At 62.1% G+C, this 25170-nt stretch overlaps 3 protein-coding genes across 4 annotated transcripts; 1 reads left to right on the forward strand and 2 right to left on the reverse strand.

Moving 5' to 3' along the window:
* Nucleotides 1-7467: 7467 nt before the first annotated feature.
* SLC35E4 (solute carrier family 35 member E4) lies at nt 7468-10070 on the reverse strand. The gene is made up of 2 exons (XM_075719184.1): nt 9458-10070; nt 7468-7895 (listed from the first exon to the last, which is right to left on the reverse strand). Exons 1-2 carry the CDS (start codon nt 10068-10070, stop codon nt 7468-7470), a joined length of 1041 nt encoding a protein of 346 aa, XP_075575299.1.
* A 1174-nt stretch (nt 10071-11244) lies between these two features.
* On the reverse strand, nt 11245-14695 carry TCN2 (transcobalamin 2). The gene is made up of 10 exons (XM_075719085.1): nt 14641-14695; nt 13736-13928; nt 13554-13634; nt 13301-13464; nt 13033-13194; nt 12776-12951; nt 12022-12196; nt 11719-11911; nt 11404-11525; nt 11245-11345 (listed from the first exon to the last, which is right to left on the reverse strand). The coding sequence occupies exons 1-10, from the start codon at nt 14693-14695 to the stop codon at nt 11245-11247; spliced, it is 1422 nt and encodes a 473-aa protein (XP_075575200.1).
* A 2000-nt stretch (nt 14696-16695) lies between these two features.
* Nucleotides 16696-24313, forward strand: PES1 (pescadillo ribosomal biogenesis factor 1). Of its 2 annotated transcripts, none has more exons than XM_075718413.1 (15): nt 16696-16719; nt 17280-17359; nt 17633-17786; nt 17885-17994; nt 19028-19199; nt 19467-19556; nt 20610-20726; nt 20900-20977; nt 21410-21499; nt 21708-21838; nt 22004-22129; nt 22295-22497; nt 22602-22738; nt 23077-23229; nt 23714-24313. In XM_075718413.1, exons 1-15 carry the CDS (start codon nt 16696-16698, stop codon nt 23798-23800), a joined length of 1752 nt encoding a protein of 583 aa, XP_075574528.1. In that variant the 3' UTR covers nt 23801-24313. The 2 variants fall into 2 exon arrangements, with proteins under 2 accessions (XP_075574528.1, XP_075574529.1); XM_075718414.1 differs by having other exon boundaries at nt 21723-21838.
* The last annotated feature ends 857 nt before the right edge of the window (nt 24314-25170 follow it).

Here is a 25170-nt window from a genome sequence, read left to right on the forward strand (position 1 = left end):
GTGCAAATGAGCTGTTGTGACCTCTTGGCAAGAAACCAAGGCAAAGCCAACGGCAGTTCTTCCAGATCCACGCCAGAGCATTGAAAATAAACACTTCATGTCTAAGGGGGTTGGAGCATGAAGTCTCTGCCACTGAAAGTACAGGGGATTAGCAATACAACAGCAAGTAGTGGGTTTACTATAAATCAAATCAATACAGTTTAAGCTATGCAGTTAGTTTTCATTTGTCATTTGTATTGGGGTCCTGACAGTAACTCTGAAACACGTGTTCAGAGAGTTTTGTTTTATTCCAGCACAAACTGTGTTTATAATACAGGACAAACTAGCTGTGAGTCAGGATATTTGGAATGTTATCAACGTTTGTTTTTCATAACTGGGATATGACTTCGGGTTTTGAGACAGTAACCCTAAGTCCAGTCATCTGCTGCATTCCAGAGAGGGCAGGAAGAGCGCAGACTCCAGCATCCCTGGCTGGGAGAGACCCAAGGATGTCCTGCTTTCCACCATCTGACCCTTTCTCTTCCCCGACCTGGTTGCCCCAACCCTTTTTCAGAAGGTGCCTTGGACTCCCTTGGGTGATCCACAGTTACTCGGGTGAGCTGCTCAGAAAGAACCCCATTTCCTCCTATACATGCAAAATCTTCTTAGATGCTGCCTTTGAGCTATTCCCATCCCCGTGGGCTGGGAAGTCAAGGTGGGAGCAGTAAGAGGAACCCTGCTGTCAGTTTGAATCATTGCGGTGAGGTCATCATGTCATTATAAACTAGAAGCCTGATCTGGGCACACTTGGGCATCACTTGGCAGCAAACCACGTATTAATTCTGGTTTAATCACAGCATGAAGTTTTCAGCTCCAGCAACTCTGTCTTGAGTGGCAATAACAGACCTGTTTCAGGTGGGAGTATGGGGCCCCAGGCTGGCATGTGTGTGTGAAGGGTCCCACAGCCTCTGGGTCAGCATGAGGGGGTCCCAGAGCCCCAGTTGGTGGGAGGAGCTGTAACGAGGTGGGTGTCAGTGTCTTCTCCCAAGAAAAAAGTGATAGGATGAGACTAAATGGCCTCAAGTTGCACCAGGGGAGGTTTAGATTGGACATTAGGAAAAATTTCTTCATCAAAAGGGTTATCAAGCACTGGAACAGGCTGCCCAGGGAAGTGGTTGAGTTACCATCCCTGGAGGTATTTAAAAGACGTGTAGACATGGCGCTTACGGACATGGGTTAGTGGTGGACTTGGCAGTGTTAGGTTAATGCTTGGACTTGATGATTTTAACAGTTTTTTCCAACCTAAGTTGCTCTATTATTGTATATCCTACCACTGGCACTTTGGGAGTGCTCCTCCCCACCCACGAAGAGCAACCTGGCAAACTAGCTCTCTGCAGGTCTCAAAGCAGCTCAGGTGATAGCTGCAGTGGGTGACAAAGACCCTTGCCTTCCTTTGAGTGTATTGCTTTTCTCCCAAGGCACCTTCTAGAAGCAGAGCAAAGACCCAACTCCTCATGGACATGTAAGAAGTTCCTCTTGGAAAATAGAACCATTAAAGGAAAGGGACAGAACAAGCTGGCTGGGTGCATGGGTATCACAGAGAGCATCGGAAACATGGCAGACCTCTTGGAGAAGCCCTGTGTGCTGTGTGACCACTTGGGGTCTTGGTGCTTCTCAGACTGGATCTCTGACCAGACAAGGGTGCAGCTGGTGACTGTAGAGTCATCCCCACCCCTCTCTACTCCAGCTTTGCAGTTGAACATCAGGCTTTCCCTACGGAGAACAATGGTGCTGCAAGCCCTAGCAGGTCCTGCAGATGTTCCCAAGATATTCTCTTGTGCGCCAGCTGTGGAGGGCACCACTGGCTGGATCCCAGGCACAGATACCTGCTGTCCAAGGGAGGGGAGACCAGGGCTTTGCATATCTGGAAATGGATAGAGGGTCCTTGAAGTGGGAGTCCTGACTACCTGGCAAGTCCATGGCGATGAGGCAGGTCCAAGGCCAAGGTGGGAAGCTGGGTCAGAGTCCAGATCCAGCTCAGCAGCGTACACGGCCAAGCACGGGCATGGCTGCAGCATAGCATAAAGGGTGAGCATCTTCATTTGAATGCAGCTCTCAAGAGAGGTGGGAGGAAAGGGAGTGGTGATGCTGCTGACAGCTCCTTCTTGAACACCTCTGCCTTCACAGCCATCAGAATCCGGGTGAGACACCTGCACCTGACACCTAAACCCACTGAACCAAGCTCTCGTTCTGGCTTAGGGTGCCACTAAGGCACCATCTATGTTTCACAACAGCCTGTTGATCACTTAAGTTTTTATATAGTGGTCTTATGTTATGCATACAGTAATTAGCACACTATTATAACTGCCTTAAACATTTGCATCTTAGACCCCTACTTTATGATGTAAAGTTATGTTATAAAAACAAAGTATATTACTTTAAAAATGTCTTTAAGCTCATGTGATTTAATCTTTTAGAAACTCAGCTACAGGCAGTCAACAGCCTTCTCGGAGCAGAGCAGTGAGCCTGTGCCATAGAGAGAGAGCAATAAAGTCACCAGTAAAGCCAGCCTGCCACAAAATGGTTAAGAGCAAATTCGGGGGGGGGGGGGGGGGGGGGGGGGTTGGGTGCTGAAGCAGAGAACGTGGGGCTGGAAGGGAGTCTGAAGGGTCATCCTGTCCATCTCCTGGCCTCCAACCAGGCTTGGGCTGCTTCAAGCATCCTCAGATGTTGCTCGCCACTACTGGACATTGCACTCTTCATGTCATCTATCCTTGGGCCAGGCTGTCGTGCCAGGGAGAATGCATTTTTCTTAATGTCTACCCTAAAAAAGGCTTTGCCATAATTTCAGCTCCAAACCAGGATGGTCCCTGACACCATTTGAGGGCTGTGATGTGGTAGGTTTAAGACCACAGCCCAGCATATGAGGGAAGGATATAATTTACTGGCTTAGACGCCCTGGCTTAGCAAGCGTTTGTCCTTGCTGCCTCCCAGCTGCAGATCCTGTGTCCCTCTGTGCTAATGCTGTAAGCTTCCCAACCTCCCCGAGGGCAGCAGTTAATCCCCTGTCCTGAAACACAGAAAATTTCCACTGTGTGCTCCCAGGCACCTGGCTGGTACGCAGTAATGCCACCTTGGATCTCCTCTCCCCTGCATGGAGACACGCTGCTCCTCCACCAAGGGCAGCAGCTCACAGCTCAGTCCCCAGCATGCTCCATCGCCACCTCAGAGGAAGATTTCAGCAGTGGTTTAACAGCAGATCCAGAAGAAACTGTCCGGCCAGATCTCATAACAATGCTATCCCATCGGACACGCACTTATTTCTCCCACCTCAGACTTTCACACTTCACCTAGAGCTCCTTGTCAGTCAGCACCTCCAGCATGGTGGGACCAAGCACATGGAGGTGCCACCCATCCTTGCTGCCACCACTCACTGGCTTCAGAGCTGTCACCCCTCCTTGCATCTCCCATCCCCTCCGTGCATTTCAGGATAGGGAGCGCAGAAACCCAACAGCAGCACCCATGTGGGACGATCAGGTAGCACGTGCTGGGTGCCTGCTAGGTGGTTAATCCCGGGCAGAGGCATCTCAGGGGTAAATGAGGCCCAGCATGGGGGTACCCCGGCCTGCCTGTGGTTGGGTGTTATTTAAAAAGAGGTGAAACCCCAGAGCATGCTTGGCAGGGTCTGTGGAGAGATGCATGAGCAAGGAAAGGCCCCCACATTTGGGGGCACAAGAGCTGCAGAGGCTTCAGAGGCAGACTCATGGCCCCTAGCCCAGGGCAATAATCCACCTCAGTACCCTCACCACACCGAAACTGGGCCTGGGGAGCTGAGGCTGGTGAGGGGACACAGACCCCAGCAGGGACCGGGAAGCCACTGCCTGCCAGGAGGCCAAGGCATGGGGACACACATGCCCATGCGAGGGCCGTCTCCATCCTCACTGCTTCTCCTGGGGCTTGTCCTGCCCCATGACACAGGGTCTGCTCTCCAGAAAGATGTCTGCCTTGGAGCAGAGGTGTCCCAGTCTGCTCCCCCACCCACAAAACAGCTGGGGCTGGGATGCCTTTCACTCCTCCAGCTTAGCCGGAGCAATGCTGGACCTGGCACATGGGCAGCTACCACCATGCCTGTGGGAAACCCCATGCTTCCTGCAGCCAGAGCAGAGGAATGGCCAGAGTGGAGGGATGCCACTGGGCTGAGATCACGGCCTGAAATCCCCAGAGAGAGGGCCACCACACTAGGCCAGCCCGCGTGTCGCTGCCAGGGCCTTCATGGGCAGCATCAAAGCCCCCAACCCCAGTACAAATGCTGCCCATGGGACCCCCGTGCCCAGCCCAGCTCCGGCCACCTGCACAGAGACACCTGGCAGCAGCTGGCACGCCCCAGAGCAGTGGGCATGGGTCCAGCACCATGAAGCACTGAAGCCAGGGCAGACAAGGCAAAGCTGCAGATGCAGGCAGGATCTGGGTAGACCCCGGTGCCAGCAAATGAGTCAGGGGGCCAGGATGGGTGGGTGTTTCCTGGGAAAGGGCTCCTCGACCCAGTGATACTGCAGATGGGCTGCTTTGCAGGTCCCGCTCCTCCCATCCCCTAGCAGGGGACAGCATGAGTGGGAGGTCCTGGGAGGGGAATTTCCCCCAGCCCCATCCATGGGACCACACCTGGACTTGCCTTTTGAAAAGAACCAGAAAACCAAAATGACTTTCAACCCTCCCTGTTATGGAAAAGCCTCTGAAATGTAAGCCCAGAAAGCAAATAGGCTTGTGGCTGCCAGAGCAGGAGCCATTTGCTGATAACTCGGGGCCCTTTGAGTCTTTTGCAGGATGGGCACTGCTGCAGCTGCAGCCCTAGAGCACCCCAGCAAAGGTGGCACTGGCAGTAGGCACACCAGCACACCACAGTGGCCTGGCGAGCTGCCCTTCCTTCACCGTGTGCTGGGTAAGGAGCCGTTCCTGGGATGCTTCTGGAAGCAGCCTCAAAACTCGTCTCCCTGATGAGTGGAAGAAAATTGCTGTTTGGGAAAGAGGGCGGGAGCAAGCAGGGAGTTTCCAGGGGGAGCGGGTTGGGCTTGCAGGGTGATGTGAGTCACTGGGCTGGAGAGGGACCAGATGGGTGACGCCAGGGGACAGGATGCTCCCCAGTGTCACGCTGCCCCAGGGCAGGGCAAAGCTGCGCTGCCGGCAGCCGGTGCTGGCTCCCAGCAGGACTGGCCCTTCTCTGGACACGTACGGCTGGTGACTCCTCTCCCCATCACCGCGTCCGTCCCGTGTCTTGCACAAGGGTCCCAGTGCCATCCCTGGGGCTGCTAAACTGCGGCATTCCAGGGCATGGAGACACCAGCCACAGTGGGCATGGCAGCCCCGCCTTCCCTCTGGGAGCTGGGGCTTCCCACGGCATTTCTATGCCTCAGTTTCCCATCCCTACACCGGGTGGTTCCTCCCTTCCTGCCACAATGCCGGTGTGCGCTTCAGGTGGGAGATCACCCCGGGAGCCAAGAAAAATAGAGCTTTATTTTGGGACAAGTGCAGTCAGAGCTGGGTCCTTCGGCCCCAGCACAGGGACGGTGAGCACAGCAGCAGCCACCACAGATGCCACGCACGGTGGTGCCGGTGCACCCGTCAGGGCATGCCCTCACGTGTGTGCCAGTGTCAGTGCCAGGGCATACACATGCTGGGACGTCCCTTTGCCAAGGTCAGTGTGTGCCGCGCGGCAGCCCAGCACCATCCCGAAGCGATGGTGGATGGGTCTGAGCTGTCCCCGTCCCTTTTGCTGGGCTCTCGCCACCTCTGCAAGGGAGCCCTAGGGATCCCGCCTGCCTGCTCCAGCCATGGCAAGCTGGGAGAGATGGGGCCGGAGATGGAGCCATGGTGGCCGGGAGGGCATGGTGAGGACAATGACGATGATGGCAGCACCACCGGCAGCCTGTGGGATTGGCATGACACAGTGGGGTTGGGGACAGGAGAGGGGACACTCACCTGCCCCATCCCTGGGCGTCTTGTTCAGCCATAAGAACTGTGCATACACACAGCCCTGGGTTTACTCCAGCCAGCAGAGCCCAGTAGTGATGCACACGCATGTGCACACACACATACGCGCACCCACACGCACGTGCACACACATGCACACACTGCTCTGTGTTTCCCCAGGTGGGACAACAGTCGGATGTGCAGTTGTGTATCTGCAGCCACTTCCCTGAGCGTGCCCAGCCTGCGTGTGCGCACGGGGACACGCATGCAGAGCTGGTGCACCCAGCTGCATGCACACACAGGCACCCGCTCACCCGCACAGAGCCTGCGTGCACACCGGTACCTGTCAGCCTGAGCGCACACACACACCCCTTCCATGCATGCAGAGCTGTGCACGCACAGAGGTGCATTTGCACACACAGAATCTGCACACATGAGCACATGTGTATGCAGAGGCTGTGCACACCAACACACACACACACCTGCACATAAGGCTCTGCTCAGACACCTGTGCATGCAGTACCTGTGCACAGCAGCATGCCCCTGCCCACATGCACGAGATCTGCTTGCACACGCAGAGCCTGTGCATACCAACACACACATGCTGCCGTGCACAGAGCTGCGCACAGGGACCCACTCACATGCACAGAGCCTGCACACACCAATGCATGTGTGCACACCTGCACATAAGGCTCTGCACAAACAGCAACACACTTGCACACACAGAACTTGTGCACACCAGCACATGCATGTCCACATGCACACAGATATGCTCATACGTACAGTCTGCACCAACACACACATGCCCACATGCATGAGACCTGCTTGCACAAACAGAGCCTTCAGACACCAACACATGCATGCCCCCATGCACGCATAGCCACACGCAGAGACCCATTCACACTTGCAGAGCCTGTGCACACCCAGATGTGCCCACATGCATGCAGAGCTGTGCACAGACCCACTTGCACATGCAGAGCCTGTGCACAACACACGTGTGCAGAGCTGTGCACACCAAGACACACATGTGCACAGTGCCGTGCACAGCAGCACACACATGTGCACAGAGCTGTGGACACAACACACATGTGCAACAAAGAGCCTGTGCACACCAGTACATCCATGTGCGCAGTGCCGTGCACACCAGCATGTGTGCACATGCAACTGTGTAAACCAGCACATGTGTGCACACAGAGTTGTGCAAACCAGCATATGTACACACAGAGTTGTGCACACCAGAAAACACATGTGCAAACAGGGCCGTGCACACCAGCACACGTGTGCACACAGGGCCACGCACACTGGCACACCCAGGTGCACCTCAGCATACCTGTGTGCACAGTACCGTGCACCTCAGCATGCCTCTGTGTACACAGAGCCGTGCACACCAGCCCTTCCATGCACCCGCAGAGCTGTGCACGCTTGCACGCCCTGCCCCATGCACGCAGCCCGTGCACCTGCAGAGCCGCGCTCACCCCTGGCTTCCCGGCTTCCTGCCTGCCTCCGGCCCCAGCAGGGACCCTACTCCCGCCGGGGGGGGGCCCGTCCCAGCCGTGTGGCCCAGCGTGCTGCAATGAGGTCCGGCTGATGGTACATGAACATCCCAGCCAGCGTCAGCCCGATGCCCAGGTAGCTGAGCCCACTCAGGTGGCTGCCGAAGAGGAGGCGGGAGAGCAGTAGGTTGCCCACCACGGTGACGTTGCCCAGGACGTGGACGGTGAGAGCGGAGGTGAGGGAGAGGACACAGAAGGTGGCCAGGTTGTAGAGGACAGAGCCCAGGCAGCTGAGCAGGACGCAGGCCCAGAGGGTGCCATCGTAGCGCAGGACACCCTCCCAGGAGGGACCCACCTCCAGTGCCACGGCTGCCCCAAAGAGCAGGCAGAAACTGGGCAGGGAGGTCAGGCAGAGCAGGGAGAGGGCGTCCAGCCGGTCCTCCTGCAGCAGCAGACCTGGGGAGGGTGGATGGGGACAGTCAGCAGGACACACGGACCGTCCCAGCGGGGACACCCAGTACTTGCAGGGGCACCCACCGACACGAGCCCCTGCTTGGTGCCCAAGCGGTTAAAAAATCCTGAATGTCACCAGGACAGGGGAAATGAGGGAGGTAGCTCCTTCCACGGGGTTGGGGATGCCCTGGTTCAGGGGGTGCCCCGGTTTGGGAGTGCCCTGATTTGGCACCACAGAGTGGAGTTGGACGGGGCAGTTTCCCCACCCCATTTTGGACCAAACATGGCTTCCACCCCTCTCCCCACCATTCTCTTTTTTTTGGCTGATTTTGCAGCCAGCAGCAACATTTCTGGGCATGTGGCCTGTCCCCTGTGTCCTCGTGTTCCCCCTCGAGTCATCTGGGGACAGCAAGCACAGCCGGGCTGGCTGCCATGCACAGGCGTGCACAGGGGGGCACGTGCCATGTCCCCAGGGGGATGGGAGCAGCCGCCAGCCTCCCCAGGGACGTTCTCCATGTCCCACAGGTGACGAGGGGACCAGGGTGGGTGCTGGGTGGCGGCGTCCCTCAAGTGGCCACAGCACCCCTGGTACAGCCACCAGCAGTGCCCCCGGGGACGTTGGGGATGGCACGGGGCGTGTGTCCATCCCCCGCGGTGCCCGCCTGAGTCACCAGCTCCGGAGGAAACGCTCCCTTCCCAGCTGAAAAACAACCCGGCCGGCTCCTCTCCGGCGCCTGCCAAGGACATCGTGGCCCGGGCGGCACCACGGCTGCCGGAGTCCCCAGGGGAAGCGGGGCCCACCATGGGGGTGATGCTGCTCAGCGTGTGGGGACGGGGACTCACAGGGGACTCAGCCAGCCATGGTGCTGGAGCGGGGAGCCTCACAGGGGACTCAGCCAGCCATGGTGCTGGAGCGGGGAGCCTCACAGGGGACTCAGCCAGCCATGGTGCTGGAGGGGGGAGCCCACAGGGATGGGGCAGCCTGGGTGTCCCTGTGCCAGGCTAAAGCACTGCCACCCCCCCATGGCCCCAGGACATGGGACAGTGACACTGGGTGCCAGCGGTGGGCCACCGCATGGACACCAACGTGTTTGCTTGTCACCAACAAACTGGGGTCACCTCAGGGCCAGAACCATGGCACAGCCCTGAAGGGGGGGCAGCCGGGTGGGCAAGGGTGGCACTGGGACTGGGGTGGCACCAGGGACAGGGTGGGGAGGGGGTGGCACTGGGGTGGCATCAGGGACAGGGTGGGCAGCGAGTGATACCAGGACCAGAGGTGGCCTTGGAATTGGGGCAGCACTGGGGCTAAAGAGGCACTGGGGTGGCACCAGGGTCAAGGGGGACAGCAGGTGGCACCGGGATGGCATGGGGTTGGCTTTGGGGCTGCGGTGGCACTGGGGGCCAGAGTGTGGGTGGCAATGGAGCGACACCAGTGCCAGGATGGGCAGCGGGTGGCACCAGCACCAGGGTGGCACTGAGGTGACACCAGCACCCCTGCGCCCCAGGGGCTGTGCCAGGGGAGGGAGGGCGGGCGTGCAGGACAGGGACAGGCAAGTGGCACTTACTCTGCTGTATGGACTTGAGAGCACGGAGGACGGTGGCGGCCAGGAGGAAGCCGCAGCCGGGCTGGTGGAAGCGGAGCCCGCCGGCGATGCTGCAGGCAGCCCCGGCGCAGACGGGCCCCATGGCGGCATACTGCAGCGGGTGGTGCCGCCGGCCCCCCAGCAGCCCGGACAGCAGGAGGGTGACCAGCGGGGTGGTGGTGGCCACCGCCTGCGCCACATCCAGCTGCACGTAGGTCAAGCCCAGGTTGCCCAATGCCACGCTGGTGCAGAAGGTGAGGCTGAGCAGGTAGATCCTGGCGCGGGGCCAGGGGGCCGGCGGTGACGGTCCCCGCGCCCAGCCCAGCGGGTACCCCACGGCCACCCCCGATAGCATGTGCAGGGACGACAGCAGCAGCGGGTAGCGGAAGCCGTGGATGGCGAAGATCCATTTGTTGAGGCTGGCCATGGTGGTGCCGGTGCCCAGCCAGGCCAGGACGGTGAGGGTCAGGGGCAGTGACGGCCCGGGGGGCGGCCGGCCCCCCTCCGCCTGCCCCGGGTCGGGTTTCCAGGGCCGGAGGGTGCCCTCGCCGGCCGTCATCGCTGCTTCATCGCCCCGCCGGGACCGCAGGCACATGGGCACCGGCTCCACTCCCCGCCGCTGCCACGCTCCGCTCTGCCCCGTCCTCTTGCGCTGTGCCGAACGCCGCCAGCCCCGGGAGTTGGCGGCAGCGACGGCGGCGGCGGTAGCGGGTCCCCAGCTCCTGCCGGCGGCAGCGGCGGCGTCACCCGCCCCGAGGGGTGGTGCAGGGCTCAGCCCCGGGGCACCGCTGCCATGTGCGCGGGAGGCAGCGCCGGCAGCCGGGAGCAAGTGGAAAGTTTGGTGATGGCGGGGAGCGGAGGGAGGGAGGCTCCTCCCCGCGGAGCCGCCGCCGCGTCACGGCTGCCTGGGCGCGGGGGTACGGGGGTGCGCGGGTGTATGCGGGTCCGTGGGGGGCGCACGCCCGGCGATGCCGCCCGGCGCAGCAGGGCCCGTTGGGAGCCAGCGGCTGCGCGTCCCCGCCGGGGCGGCTGGGCCGGCCGTAGGCAGAGCACGGGCGGCCTCCATGGCGGCGGCGGCGGCGGCGGCGGGGCTGCGTCAGAGCCCCCGGCTGACTCACGCCCGGCGGCGGTGCAGGCGCCATCGCTCCCCGCTGCCGGCCCGGAAGCATCACCCGCCCTGGTCTTGGCAGCCTGACCCCAAACCGCAGCAGCACCCCCACCCCGGGCACCGCCTCCCGCGGCTCCGTTCACTGCCGGCTGCCCCTGGGTGTTTTTCGGGGTAGGATTAAATCCCAGGGAGTGATCGTGCAGGTTTGGGACACACCCAGGGTGTCCTCGGGCTGCATGTAGCACTGGGGCCACCGCGGACCCCAAGCCCTCAGGGTGGGTGGGGGCTCAATGGGGACAGTCGGGGCTCCCCCCCCCCAGAGGGTTTACAGAGGAGGACTGCCCCGGCTGGCAGCTTGCCGCAGACAAGCAGCACTGGCTCAGACTCCCCAAAACCAGCTGCTTTGGGCACCCCGAAAACCAGCTGCTCCCAGCAGCTGCCTGCCCTATCTCTGAGTGGGACCGGGACTGGAGGAGCTGCTGGTCTGGGTGCGTCTATCCCACCGTGCCCATAGGACGCAGGGCATCATGTGTGGTCCCTCCTCCTCCTCCCCAGGCGGATTTGGGGTGCACACACAGGGCGCAGAGAAAGCAGGAGGCAGGGAGCTGGCAGGTCCTGTGCCCAAGGCAGGCACTTCATTGCCATCATCCCCCCCCGCCTTCTACCACTTGCTCAGGCGCAGGATGAGGGTCTCCCCGTCACGAGGTCTGTAGTCGGCGACACCTGTGGAGAGAGGGACAGCAGCCCCAGGTGGGAGAGTGGCTGTAGGGGCTGCCCAGGACCCCCGCTGCCTCCCCCAGGACCCTCACCCATCACTCACCCATCTGCAGGTTGGTGCTGGGGGCGGTGAGGAGCTGCCAGTAGCTCCGCTTCTGCTGCCGGGCCTTCAGCCCCAGCACCGTGCTCAGAAAGGGGCCCTGGGCGGTGTCCTGGGTGTCAAACCTGGCAGGTAGGAGAGGGGCATGAGAGTCCAGCCCCGGTGCTGCCAGCAGTGGGGCAGGTCTGCTGCCAAGGGAGCCAGGCCATGGGGACCGGGATGAGCCCGTGGCACACGTGCAGGGCACGTGGCCTTGACAGTTGTGACACCCAGGGACCCCAGAGGGTCCCCCCCAACCCAGCACATGGGGCCACGTACGTGAAATTGTGGGGTCCCTGTGCAGCGGCCACCCTGAGCACATCCAGGAGGGAGGCGCCGGCAGGTGCAGGCACGGGCTGGTCGTAGAGCCGGTGCTGGGGACACTGCAGCTCAGGGCACTCCACCACCAGCCGCACCATCTTGTTCCCCAGCATCTCAGGCGGCAACTTGGGGCCAATGGGCATCAGCGTGTCTGCGAGAAGCCACCGCGGCGCTGATGGATGCCAAGCCGCCACCGCAGTGACATCTGTGCCAACCCCACCCCAGCTCCCCCCCATCTCCCCATGCTGCCCTGGCTCCTACTTGGCTCCTCGCAGCAGCGCATGGAGGCAATGTCCAGGTAAGAGCGGCCATGCAGCACCGGCAGCACCTGGGCCATGGTTGCAGCAGTGGTGAAGGCATCCAGGTTCTCCAGCAGCGCAGCCATGGCCCAGCCATATGCTGGCTGCGTCCGGCACGTGTTGGTGGCGATGAAGACCTGGGAGTGGGAGGGAGGAATGTGGTGGGGCAGCGGCCCAAGGTGGGAGGCGGGTCAGGTCCCTGCTCCATGGGCACCGCGCTGCTGCTGAGCATTGCCTGCCTGCCCAGCCCCTGCCCCAGGGCAGCTGCCTCTACCCAGGCACCCATGCTGCACCCATGCCTGCACCCACATCTGCACACAGCCCCACATCTGCACCCACGCCCTGCTTATGCCTGCATCTCCATCTGTGCTCACACCCATGCCTGCACCCACATCTGCACACACACCCTGCTTATGCCTGCATCTCCGTCTGTGCTCACACCCATGCCTGCACCCATGCCCGTGCTTGCATCCAGTCTGCACCTGCACCCACACCTGCACTCACAGCCCTACCTGCACCCGTGCCCACAGCTGCAGATGCACTTGCGCCCATGGCCCACACCTGAGCGCTCACCGAGCCCTGCACCCATGCACCCACTCACACCTGTGCCCCAAAAGTCCACCCCTGCTTGCAGCTGCAGCCACACCTGCACCCCCACTCCCACCCATGCCTGGACCCACACCCCACCCTGGAGCCCCCCTGCACATGACACCCACCTGCATGGCCCATGGGGTGCTGTAGACATTGCCGAAGAAGCCATCCTGACCCTGCGCCTCAATCATCCTCCTCTTTGCCCTGCGTGTGGCCGCCTGCAGCTCTGCCGCCAATCTGGCTCCCACCAGCCGCTCCCGCTCCAGGCAGGTGAAGGCCAACACCGCCACCGCCTCTGTGTCTGCAGGGACGCAGTGTCACCCCAGCTGCCGCACACCTGCCCTGGGGTGCCGCCACCTCGCCTGTCCCCGGGGACCCTTGCCTGTGGTGCTGCTGCCGGCATGCCCAAACCTGTTGTGCTGCTCAGCCACCATGAGCCGGCGGATCACCTCCTCCCGCACCCGCTTGCGGTGGACGCACAGCGCCAGCACGCCCAGGCTGTACTGGTAGTAACTGGTGAGGGGGTGGCCATGCTGCCGGGAGCCTGGGGACAAGGTGTCATGTCACCGGGACGAGCCAGTGGCCCCGCAGCTGGACATACCAGACATGGGTGGGTGCTCGCCACGGTCACCCTGTGGGGATGCTCTCACCTGCCCAGTCCTCCTCTAGGTAGTACTTCAGCCTTGTCACCAGTGAGCGCTGGGGACCGGGCTCAGGTGGGGGACAAGTGGCCCGCAGCCCCAGCAGGTAGAGCGCCAGCCGCCCCGTCTCCGGCCACTCTGCCTCAGCACTCCTGCAAGCCACTGCGTCAGCTCTCACCAACGGCCCGAGTTCCCGCACCGTGCCGGGGGGCTGCCACCCTGCTGGCAGAGGGGACCGACCCCGTGGGGGACACACACATACGTGCTGTGCTCGGCAGCTGCAGCATCCCGCTGGGGGTGGCCGTGGGGCACAGCGTGGGGCCGGACGGCTGCCTGCAGGCTCCTGTGGGGACTTGGTGTCAGCGGGCTGCCAGGGCAGCACGGGGGCAAGGGAGATCCCCCAGAGGCACATGGGGGGGATCCGGCATCCCCCTCGGGACCTACCGGCCATAGCGGTGCTGAAAGGCGTCCTGCAGCCGCACCAGGTACTGCTCCTCCCCATGCAGGTCATGGTTGCCGGCCAGGCGAAGGGCCAGGTAGACACTGGGGTCGGGGCCCTGTGCTGGGTCCACCGCCAGCCCCAGCAGCCGGGCGCTCAGTGCCTGCACCGCCGCTGCCACTGCCTCCCCCGGGGCTTCTGCCCACCATGGCCCCAGGGAGAGGGAGCAGAGGGTGAGGGGGGGCAGGAGGGGGCCGAGCCCACCCCAAGCACTGGCCCCACAGCACTGGTTGCATGGGGCCGCAGTGGCAATGGAGACCCAGCACCCCAACCCTGCCGTGCGCCCGCTGCCCTCTGCGTCCCTCTCTCAAGTCCCAAAACCCCATCTCCCCCCAAAATATGGGGAAGAAACAAAATAAGAGATGTGACACGAGGCGGGAGCATGAAGAGCCCAAAGCTGGGGTACAGCCACCCTCCTACCATGCCCATATAGCTGGCAGGGTGCTGGGGTGGCACCCCTGTCCGTAGGGACCCTGCGGGACCTGTGTGGTGAGGGGGCTGCAGGCACAGGAGCTGGGCAGGTTAGGTCCGGGCTTTGGGCAGGGGAAGGGGGCGCAGGAATAAGGCCTAACCCCAGGGGGCATGGGGAAAACTCAGCCCTGGAAAACTCATCACTGGATGGGTCTCACAAGGCCAACATCCTCCCTGGGGCCGGGGCACAGGGCTGGAGTACAGCATGGTGCCTGTCCCCCCCAGCCCTGCTCCTTGGGGACCTCTCCAGCACCGCAGCCAGCTCAGGGAGCTGCTCTGGGCACTGTCCCGCACAGGCGAGACCCCTGGCTTCAGCGGGGCCCCCAGGCAGGACGTGGGGGTCCAGGGGCTGCAAGCGGTGGCCAGCTGCCATACTCACCACAGAGCTGGGCAGGCAGGACTGCAGCCTGCAGCACGACAAGGAGCAGCCACATGCCGGAGCGGAGCGGTGGGTGCCGTGGCACGGAACAGCACAGCACAGCTGGCAGCCGGCAAAGGCAGGCAGAGCCTGGCCAAGCCAAGCCGGGACACTGCTGGGGACGGGAAGCTGCTGCTAGAGGCTGTTTCCGCACACTGGCGTCAAGTCAGCAGAAACAGGAAAGGACTTTGGCTGGAGGCAAAGCAAAGGGAAGTGGGGCCGCCTGCGCCAGGGCAGAGATAAGGTGCTCACGGCCGCGCTTCCCTCCCGGCTCCCTGACCTGGCACAAACCCTGCGAGCACCGAGGTCTCCCTGCCCTCTGCACCACAGCCAGGGCAGCGAGACCCAAACTGCCAGCATTCAGGTCAAAATCACCGGCCAAAGTTAGCAAAAAATAAAGGGGGGGGGGGGGGGGGGGGGCGATGAAAACCCAAAAAATCCTGCGCTCTCCATCCTTACAGCCTTTGAAAACAGTAACTCCACTGCTTGCCTGGAACTGGATTTTTATTGAAAAGACAAGCATTAATCAGCCCAGCTCAGCAGATGAGGGGTGGGTATTGGGGTGCTGAACCCCAAAACGTAAATTCCTGCAGCTGAGGGGAGCGGGGGTCCCAGGGCGCTGCTGGGGCTCAGGTCTCTGCCAGGGGACACCTGGGCTCAGAAAGGGGTTACGGGCCATGGGGACTCCCTCCTGCCCCCCCACAAAACCCCTGCACCTGGTAGGGGCTGAGGACAGGGCTCCTGGCACCCACCACCCCCCTGGGACACGGCAGGGACCCTCACAGGGCACAGCTCGGCCGGGGCGCACCCATGGGTGTCCCACCGGCGATGCTGGGCAGAGAGGTGACCTGTCCCCTCCCGCAGCCGAGGTCAGCTGCTCTCTCGAGGGCACAGGGCATGGATGGGGGATGCAGGAGGGCGTGTGGCACAGATCGGCACCCGGCGGGGCGGGTGAAGCACCCAGGGAGGGCAGCGCACGTCCGCCTGCCGGCTGCAGCCCCGCAGGGAGTCAAGTCCCACCTGGGGACCAACAAGGAGCTCCAGCGACCCACCGCGGGTCAGGTCCAAGCTCACATCACACGCAGCCCCACGCGGCGTCAGACAAACTCAGGTCCCACCCTTGGGATCAGGCTGGAAACTACCGGCCACGAAGCCCCCCGGAGACACCTCAGCCACCCCAGCTCGGGGACGCACGCCCGGAACGCCCGCGAGGGCGTCACCCTCAGCGCAGTCACCACCACGCCGGGGCCAGGGGTCCCCCCCGTGAGCGCCTGTCACCCTCCGGGAAATGCCCTGGGCCCCGGAGACTCGCCGGGCAGGGACGCGGGGTCCGGCTGCCTCCGAGGCGGGGGAAATGCCGGGAGCGGGTGTGGGACGGTCAGGAGCCTCCGGAGCTCGGGCTGAGGGAGGCCGAGACAGCCGGGCCCTCCCCCCAAGAACCCCCCCGCACTCGCCCCGCAGCCGGCTGCCAGGCCCGAGAGGACGGGGATCCCCGGGGACGGTGCCCTGGGGCCGGCGGGGAAGCAGCGGGGCCGGTGTCCCGGCCCCAGGGGCTGCCTCCAGCTGGGAGGACCACGGGAACCCCCAGGGCCTGGGCAGCGGCGGCCAGGGACCCGCCAGCCCGCTGTCCCTGCGGGTAGCCGGGTCCGGCCCGGCCCGCTCAGCTCCCCGCGGCACCCCGCGCCCCGCCGGGCCCCGCCTCACTACGTCCCGCCATGCCCCGCGCCGCCCCGCAACATCCCAGCGTGCCCCGCGCCGCAGGACCCCTCCTGCCAGGCCGCGTGGGCTGCCCGAGGCGCGCCTGACCGGCCCCGGCCCGGCCGCCTGCCCGCGCTGCCCGCGCCGCCCGCGCTGCCCGCGCCGCCCGCGGTGCCCGCGCCGCCCACCCTGCCCGCATGACCGGCGCGGGGCGGCTCCGGCGGGCGCGGGCCCCGGGCCCCGGGCGCAGGCGGGGAGGGGGCAGCCCGGGGGCCTGCGGGGCGCCGGGAGCACGCGGGCAGCGGCGGCGGCGGGGCCATGGGAGGGCTGGAGAAGAAGAAGGTACCGCGGGGCGGCCCGGCCGCCTCCACCCCTCGGCACCGGAGCACCCCCCTCCTCTTTCCCCGTTCCCCTGCTCCATGGCCACGTTCACGCTCCCCGATGCCCTCCTGTGTCGTGTCCCCCTTCCCCCCGGTACCCGTGCCCGCCCCTCCTCCACCTCCGGTACCGCTGCCCGCCCGTGTCTGCTCCCCTCACCTCCGGTGCCGGTGCCAGCCCCCCGCGGTAGCGGTGCCCGCCCGTGTTGTGGCTCCCCCCCTCCCCCCCCCCGGTACCGGTGCTCATCCCCCCTCTTCTAGCGCCGATGCCCCCCCCACCGGTGCCAGTGCCCATCCGTGCCGTGACACCCGGTGTCGGTGCCCGGTCTCCCCCCCCGCCCCAGCTGGCCGTGCCCGGTAGCCCCACTCTGTCCGTCTGTCCGTCCGTCCGTCCCCCGCCGGTTCCCGTTTTTCCTCCCTTTGCAGCCCCAGGAGCTCCGGTCGCTCCGGGGCTGCCCCTCCCGGCCGCGGGGCTCCCCGAGCCCCCCCGTGCCGAGCCCCTCCGACGCCCCCGTCTCTCCCCAGTACGAGCGGGGATCCGCCACCAACTACATCACCCGCAACAGGGCACGGAAGAAGCTGCAGCTGAGCCTGCCCGACTTCAGGTGCGCCCGCCGCTGAGCCCCGGGGCTCCTGAACCGCCCGGCACCGCCCGGGGCAGCAGCAGGGTATCGAGCCCGTGGAGGGTGCACGGGGTGGCCCTTTCCGTAGGGAGCGTGGTGGTGTGTCCTGCATGTCCCCGGGTTTCAGGCTGCAAGTTTTGGGGTTTTTACCCCCCGAGGGGTGGCAGCACTGGAGGGAAAGGGCCCCGGGGCGATTTGCTTTTGGGTGCACGGGTGCTGTGGCCCCACATGCCTCACCCTTGTCGCTGTTACCAGGCGCCTCTGTATCCTGAAGGGGATTTACCCCCATGAGCCCAAGCACAAGAAGAAGGTGAACAAAGGCTCCACCGCAGCCAGGACCTTCTATCTCCTCAAGGATATCAAATTCCTCCTTCACGAGCCCATCGTCAACAAGTTCCGGGAGTATAAGGTAATCATTCTGTACGAGACCCCCCGGGGCAGCGCCCAAGGGGCTGCTCAGGGCTCGTCCTCTCCCACAGAGCTCCTGGCCTCCCCTTCTCCCCGCAGGTGTTTGTCCGGAAGCTCCGGAAGGCGTACGGGAAGAGTGAGTGGAGCACCGTAGACCGGCTGAAGGACAACAAGCCCAGCTACAAGCTTGACCATATCGTGAAGGAGAGGTGAGCCACCAGACAAGTCCCAGCAGAGCCATCCTCTTTTGGGAGGAGCTTTCCCTGCAGCCAGCTGGACCTGTGGAGCCTTTGCCGTTTCTGCCCCTCCTTAGGAATCTACCTCCTACAGCAGTTTTGGGGGGTTTTGATAGAAACTCGTGTTTCTAGGCTGGAGAAGAAGTCTGTAGTGTGCTGCACACTGGCTGGAGCAAAGCATGAGTGAGCACGGGGTGCTTGGCTGTCATAGATGGCTCCAGGATCTCCAGAAAGGCACTGAGAGCTCTCCTCCTCTCCCTGAGTGGTGTTTTCCTTGGAGGGAAGGCTAGTGGAGGGTGAATCATGCCAACGGAGTTGGTGAATTTGGTGACAATGAGAGATGAGAGGACCCAGGAGGAAGGGAACCTGCTCTGGCAGGTCTCCTTATTGTCCCGGTGGTGCCAGGATCTCACTGTGTTGGTGCAGAGAGGGGAGAGAGAAACAGCACCGAGAGACAGGTGCTCCCCTCTGTGCTCAGGAGGGGAGGTGGTCTGGGTGCCTGGCGGCTGCACTGCTACTCAAGCTGTGGGGCCGTGCTGTCTCCCTCCAACCACAGCGTTTGAGTCCTGCAGCTTTCGTCTGGGCCTCATCCATCTGGCCAAGGACTATCGTGTGCCGTACTGCAGGCCACAGGCATGCTTGTTCTTGGTGGGTCCAGACTGGAATTCCCCAACACTCAGTCCTTGCAGTGTCATAAAACCTGTTTACACCCACCCTGTGGTCAAGGGTGTTGCCACCCCCCTCGCCCAGGGGGATTCCTGGCTGCCCAGAGAGCCCTGAACCCTGGAGAGCTGTTTGGAGGTCCCTGTGTGACCATGGGCACCTGAGTGCCCGGGAGGGACATCCCGTCCCTGTGGGTCACCAGCTTTGGTGGCACATGCAGGCAGGAGATGGGTGCTCCAGAGTGCCCAGTCCTTTCTCACACAAGGTCTCCACCAGCCCCAGCAGCTTTTGGTGGACACTGGGGCTGGGTGTGATTCCCCCTTCTCCTCCTGCCCGGACACAGGTACCCAACCTTTGTAGATGCGCTGCGGGACCTGGATGATGCCCTCTCCATGTGCTTCCTCTTCTCTACCTTCCCGCGGACAGGCAAGTGCCACGTCCAGACCATCCAGCTCTGCCGGCGCCTGGCCGTGGAGTTTCTCAACTATGTCATTGCCTCACGCTCCCTGCGCAAGGTGAGTGCTGCGGGGCAGGGAGGCAGGGCCAAGACGTTCTCTGCCCGGGGGGCGGGGGGGGGGCTCTGGAGGTGGAGACGTTGGACTTGTGCCCCAGGAGAGCACAGGGCCAGCTGCGCTGGCAGCTTCAGGTGGGGAATGAGTCCTGCTGGACTGTCTGTGACACTCCCATGATGAACCTGCTGACAGGGGAAGGGTTAACAAGGACAGGGACAAGGGAGCACCTGTGGTCTTCCTCCCCCTGAGCCCTCACCTGTTGTCTGCCAGGTCTTCCTCTCCATCAAGGGCATCTACTACCAGGCCGAGGTACTGGGGCAGCCCATCACCTGGATCACCCCTTACACCTTCGCCCATGATGTGAGTACCTGGGAAGAGCATGGCAGGATCCGCCACCTCGCTGCTCGCTTCCATGTGGCCAGGGAAGGGTTGAGGGACTGTCCGGTAGCCCTTGAGCTCCACAGGCAGATGAGGCTTTGCCCAGCCTGTGGCAGAGACCACGAGGCCTGGCTGGGAAGGCATGTGGGGACGCAACGCTCTTCTACCCCCCGGGATGGCTGTCTCCTGTGCCTGGCTGTACCAGTCTCCCCAGTTCCTTATTTCCTCTTGTCAATTATTAAAATGTGCCTTAATCAGCAATTAAAGATTAACCTGCAGGAATGAGGCTTGGTAGCACTGAGAGAAGAGATGAGTCGAACCACGCACTCTCTGCCAGCGTGGTTCTGCCACGTCCCCTGCACAGTCCAGGCAGGTGGCAGGGCAAGGGAAGAGCTGTGAGTGCCACCATGCCAAGATAGCCGCGCAGCTGTGCTGTGCCTTGCCCAGATCCTTGGCACACAGGAGTTCACTATCACAGCAGTGCCCTCTGGTTTCACTCTGGGCTTTCCAGGGCTTGGCACAGCTGGGTTGAGGCTTTCCAACTTTGTGGCCTTTGGTGCATCCCGCACAGGGTCTCACCTTCCCCAGCTCACCCCTGCAGCATCTCGGCCAACCCATGTCCTTCCCAGACAGCATTGCTTCTCACTCCCTTTGAGTTCTGGCTGTTATGGGGGTGGCTGTGTCCCTGCCGGGCTTTGGCTCCTCACCCTCCTCTTGTTCTGCTTTGCCATGGCCTGCACATCTCACCTGGAGGAGCAGAGTCCCTGGACCAAGCCACCACAGTTCCCATCCATGATGGGATGGGGTGCTCCATCTGTCTGAGCAGGTCCCTTCACAGAGGGGTGGCAACAAGGCCCCATGTAGCAACCTGGAGAGCTGTCCCTGCCCAGGGTCTGGCGGTGGGCACAGATCTCCAGACCTTGCTGTGAAGGGGGCAGGATCCTTCTCCCTGTGCAGGTGGGGCAGGATCCTGTCCCTGCAGAGGGGACTCTGGTCCTTTGTCCCCATGTCCTCATCTTTCCCATGTGCCTGCAGCACCCCACGGATGTGGATTACCGTGTGATGGCCACCTTCACAGAGTTTTACACCACCCTCCTGGGCTTCGTCAACTTTCGCCTCTACCACTCCCTCAACCTGCTCTACCCCCCCAAGGTGAGGCCACTGCCTGCCCTGGGGCTGTGCCGTGCTGGCCAGAGCCTGGTGGGACCACCTGGTGTGGGTGGTGGGAAGCGAGGACATGTTGGAGGGTTGGAGTGGTGGAGGGGGGTGATGTTTGGGGGCTCTGGGTTTGGGAGCTGCTTCCCCACCTGTCTGTTTCTCCCCAGATCGATGGCCAGGCTGATGTTGAGCTGAAGCCTGCAGAGGGCAAGGAGTATGCCATGGATTCGGAGAGCTACCTGGAGGTGAGGGACGCTGCTGTGACTGTGGCCCATGGGAGGACCCTGCGTGGCCTTGGTGTCTGATGGCAGACCCCCTCCTGGCATGGGGCATTCAGCATGTGGGGGCTGAGGAGCAGAGCCTGATCGCTGCCTGGCAGAGGGGACTGGTTCCAGACTCCTTGCGCCCCTCATGCTTGCAAAGGGGGGACTTGGGCTTAGCCTTGGGGGCCACTGGCCACCCCCTGCATGGTGAGGGACCCTCTAAAACCCCAGTGCTGAGGACTGCAGGGTGGGACAGTACATGGAGGAGGCTGAATGTCTTTCTAGTCCTGGGAGGAGGTCTTTTGACCTCTTGCTCTGAGAAATCACCTTCTGCTTCCTCCTTGAGGCTGCCACTTTTCCCATCCCCAAAGCACCAGCTGGGCACGACACTTTCTCGATCTCTTCCCGCTGCAGAAACTGTCAGCTCTGAGTGCCAGCCTGGCCCGTGTGGTGGCACCGACCCACGAGGATGAGGTGGAGATGGATGAGTTCCCGGTGGAGGGGGTAAGAGCCTGGTTGCAGGGCTCAGCTCTGGCCTTGGGTGATCCTGCCTGCAGTATGTCTTGTGGGCAGGCAAAGGCTGGCAGGGCCTGGTGTGGTGCTGGGAGGGACTGGCAGGAGGATGGGGACAGTGTCCGAGAGCCCTCCTTGCAGAGAGGGGCTTGTCAGGGGCTGTTCGTGGGGAGGAGGCTGAATGCTTTGCTCTGAGCAGGAGACGGCAGAGCAGATGGACGTGAGGAAGAAGGAGCAGGAGGCTCTGGAGAAGCACAAAAAGCTGTTTGAAGGGCTACGCTTCTTCCTCAACAGGGAGGTGCCTCGAGAGCCGCTGGCCTTCATCATCCGGTATGTGGTGGGCAGGCTGTCCCTTGGCAGCCCTGCTACCCCGTGCTGGCCTCCCCCAGCTTCTCTGTTGGGACTTTTGAGGCCAGTCTGCCTGACATCCCACGGACAGGGTGACCCTCAGGGCCCCTCCTGTCTGCCTGACTACTCAGTGGGTTTTGCTGGCAGGTGCTTTGGTGGCCAGGTCTCCTGGGACAAATCCCTGTGCATCGGTGCCACCTACGATGTGAGTGACCCCTCCATCACCCACCAGATTGTTGACCGGCCCCGAGTGGAGCAGCAGGTTGTTGGCAGGTGGGTGAGGCAGGTGGCCTGTCCCCAGAATGGCCACCTGGGCTAGTGGGTGTCCCTGGCCATCAAAGAGCTGTCCAACACTCTGTCTGCTCCCTTGCAGCCCCATGGGCTCCAGAGCCTGGAATGGGAGGAAGGAGTCTGACCCTGTGTCCCTCTGCCCCACAGGTATTACTTACAGCCTCAGTGGGTCTTTGACTCTGTCAATGCCAAGCTGTGCCTCCCCGTAGCTGACTATTTCCCTGGTGTGCTGCTGCCCCCACACCTCTCACCCTTCGTGACGGAGCAGGAAGGAGACTACATCCCTCCTGAGAAGCTGAAGCTGCTGGCCATGCAGAGGGGCGAGAACCCAGGTGATGCGAGGCATCAAGGTCGGAGGAGGAGAGGAGCCAGCTGGTGTTGCTGCCTCAGCAGGGCTGTACCTGCTGCAGGGCCAGCGACTGCTCTCCTGTTGGTAACAGAGGTCTCTCTGTAGATGAAGAGAGTGAGGAGGAGGATGAGGAAGAGGAGGACGACAATGACAAAGAAGAGGAGGAGGAGGAAGATGAGTCTGAAAAGGAAGAGGAGATGAAATTAAAGAAGATGGAAGAGCAGAAGACTCAGAGCAACAAGGTACAGTTCCTGACAGTGGGCTGGGAGACCCAGGAGGAGGCGGCTCTGGTGAGCTCTGTCCTTGCTGGGGCTCTGTTTGCTGTGGGGTGTCCCGGCCGAGTCCCTGGTCTGGGACCACTGTGGCTGTGCTGCTCCTGCAGCAGCCACCACACTTCTGGGTCCTGGACCTATGTTCATGAGCTGCAGCTCCCATTCATGCTCGGGACCCGCTGCCTGGTCCGGAGGGTGCTGCATCTCTTCCATGGCCCCCAGTGAATGGTGTGGAAATGTCTGTCCCTGGGTGGTGGGCTCCTGGGGTCCTGAGCTCTCTGGCTGCCCCGCAGGTGCTTCCCGTGAAGGTGACTGCTGGCAAGCTGCGGCTGGAAGACAGACAGCGCCTGGAGCAGGAGCAGCAAAGCGAGGAGAAGCGTCTGGCTATCATGATGATGAAGAAAAGGGAGAAATACCTCTACAAGAAGATCATGTTTGGCAAGAAGCGCAAAGTCCGAGAGGTACAAGCGTAGGGCTGCTCTGCACCAAGGACCCTTGCCTGGATCCTGGTGCTAGCTCTTCCCAAATCAGTTTGCAACTACAGATTCCTAAAACCGGGTCTGTCCCCATCTCGGGGGAGAGGAAGCAGCCTCTGCTTCCAATACTGTGCCAGCTCTGGCCTGCTTCCATTCCTCTCTGTACCTGCTGAGGGCATTGAGCAGAGGTGGGCAAGGGTGAGGCTCTACAAGCCTCTTCCCCAGCATCACCAGGCTGCGGTCTCTGAACCCTGGCAGGGCAGAGCTCTTCATGCTCCGTCGGGGTTGTGGCTTGTGCTCTGCACGTGAAGCTGCCACCCCCCTCTGTGCCTGACGCCTGGCCTGGCTGCTGGCAGCAGATGGGTCCATCTTCCCCATACACGGCTGGAGGGTTTGGTGGGACTAAGGGTAGAGCGGCCCTTGGTGTCTGCAGACCGGTCTGACTGTGGGTCTCGGGGTTTCTCCACAGGCAAACAAACTTGCTGCGAAGAGGAAAGCCCATGATACTGCCGTCAAAGAGGAGAAAAAGAAAAGCAAGAAGGCACGACGTGCATGACGGGGCCCGGGGGCTCCCTGTTGGGGCTGGCTGGCTGGTTGTGCCCTGCAGACACCATCGCATTTGGGTGAAAACCCCTCAGCTTTGTTCTTGGGACAGAAATGCTAAATTAAAACACTCTCCATCTGTAAATGCACTTCCCGCTGTGCCTTTCCCAGGGCTTTCTTGGCTCTGCTCTGCCAGTGCCGCTGCCTGTCCTGGCTGGGCTGCAGGATCAGTGTCACGAGGACTGTCTTCTTCATGCTGGTGCCTTGTCTGCTTCCCAACCCGCAGGGGTGACAAGCGAGGAAGAGGAGGCCAAGGAGAGCTCTGGGCTCTTGCCGGTCCCTCTGGGATTTTTCCTTTTGAATTTGCACAGCCCTGGGTGGAGAAGTCAAGCCCCTGTGGTGGATCAGGAGCTCCCCTGGGGCTGCCCGGCTTGGCAGGGTGTTGCAGCGTGTTTTGGAGGCTCAGCACAAAGAGCAGGGCTTTGTCCCAGCCTTGGTGGAGAGGAGTCCATGGCAGAGGGGAGCCCATCCTCTGCCCAGCCCAGAGCTGCCCTCTAGCATTCATGTGGCAGGCTGTACTTCTCTTGTATTTTTATTTTTAATTAAAGAAGGTGACGCTTTGTGGCATGTGTTGTCTGTTGCCTACCGGCCATGGCAAGGTGGCATGGCTGGTGCTGCACTCAGTGCTCTTGCCCAGTCCTGGACATGGTGGAGGAGGCACGGACCAGTTTCATCTGAGACAGGTGGAGGGCTGGAGATGGGTCCTTATCCTGCACTGGGTGTAGGTACAGCTGTTGGGAGGTGGAGCAGAAGGGACAGAGCCTGGTCCCTGCTCCAGGTGCCATGACCCATGGGCACTGTGGCTGTTTCCTTGCTCCTTGTCACCCTCTGCTGTGCCTTCTTCCCAGCAGCAGGTTTGGGTAGGGTCTACTCCATACCAGCTGGGCGCTGAGAGCCAACTCCAAGTCCATTTTGTTTAACCATGGGAAGCCCAAGGTTTTGCCCCTGGGGAGGAACGGCACCAGGCCATGCTGGGGGCCTCCAGGCTGGAAAGGAGCTCAGCAGAAGAAAAGGACCTGGGGGTCCTGGTGGGCACCACATTGACCATGAGCCACCAACATGTGCCCTTGGGGCAAAGAGGGCTAATGGTGCTGCATGAGGGGTGTTGGAGGAGGTTGAGGGAGGTGATCCTTGCCTTGGCTCTGGTGAGGCCACTCATGAAGTGCTGTGTCCAGTGATGGGCTCCCCAGTACAGGAGAGACACGGACACACTGGAGCATGTCCAGCAAAGCACCACCAAGATGGTGCGGGGACTGGAGCGTCTCTCCTAGGAAGAAACACTGCGAGAGCTGGGACTGGAAAAGACAACGTTCAGGGGGATCT

This window comes from Pelecanus crispus, chromosome 11, assembly GCF_030463565.1.
Source record: "Pelecanus crispus isolate bPelCri1 chromosome 11, bPelCri1.pri, whole genome shotgun sequence".
In the NCBI taxonomy this organism is placed as follows: Eukaryota; Metazoa; Chordata; class Aves; order Pelecaniformes; family Pelecanidae; genus Pelecanus; species Pelecanus crispus.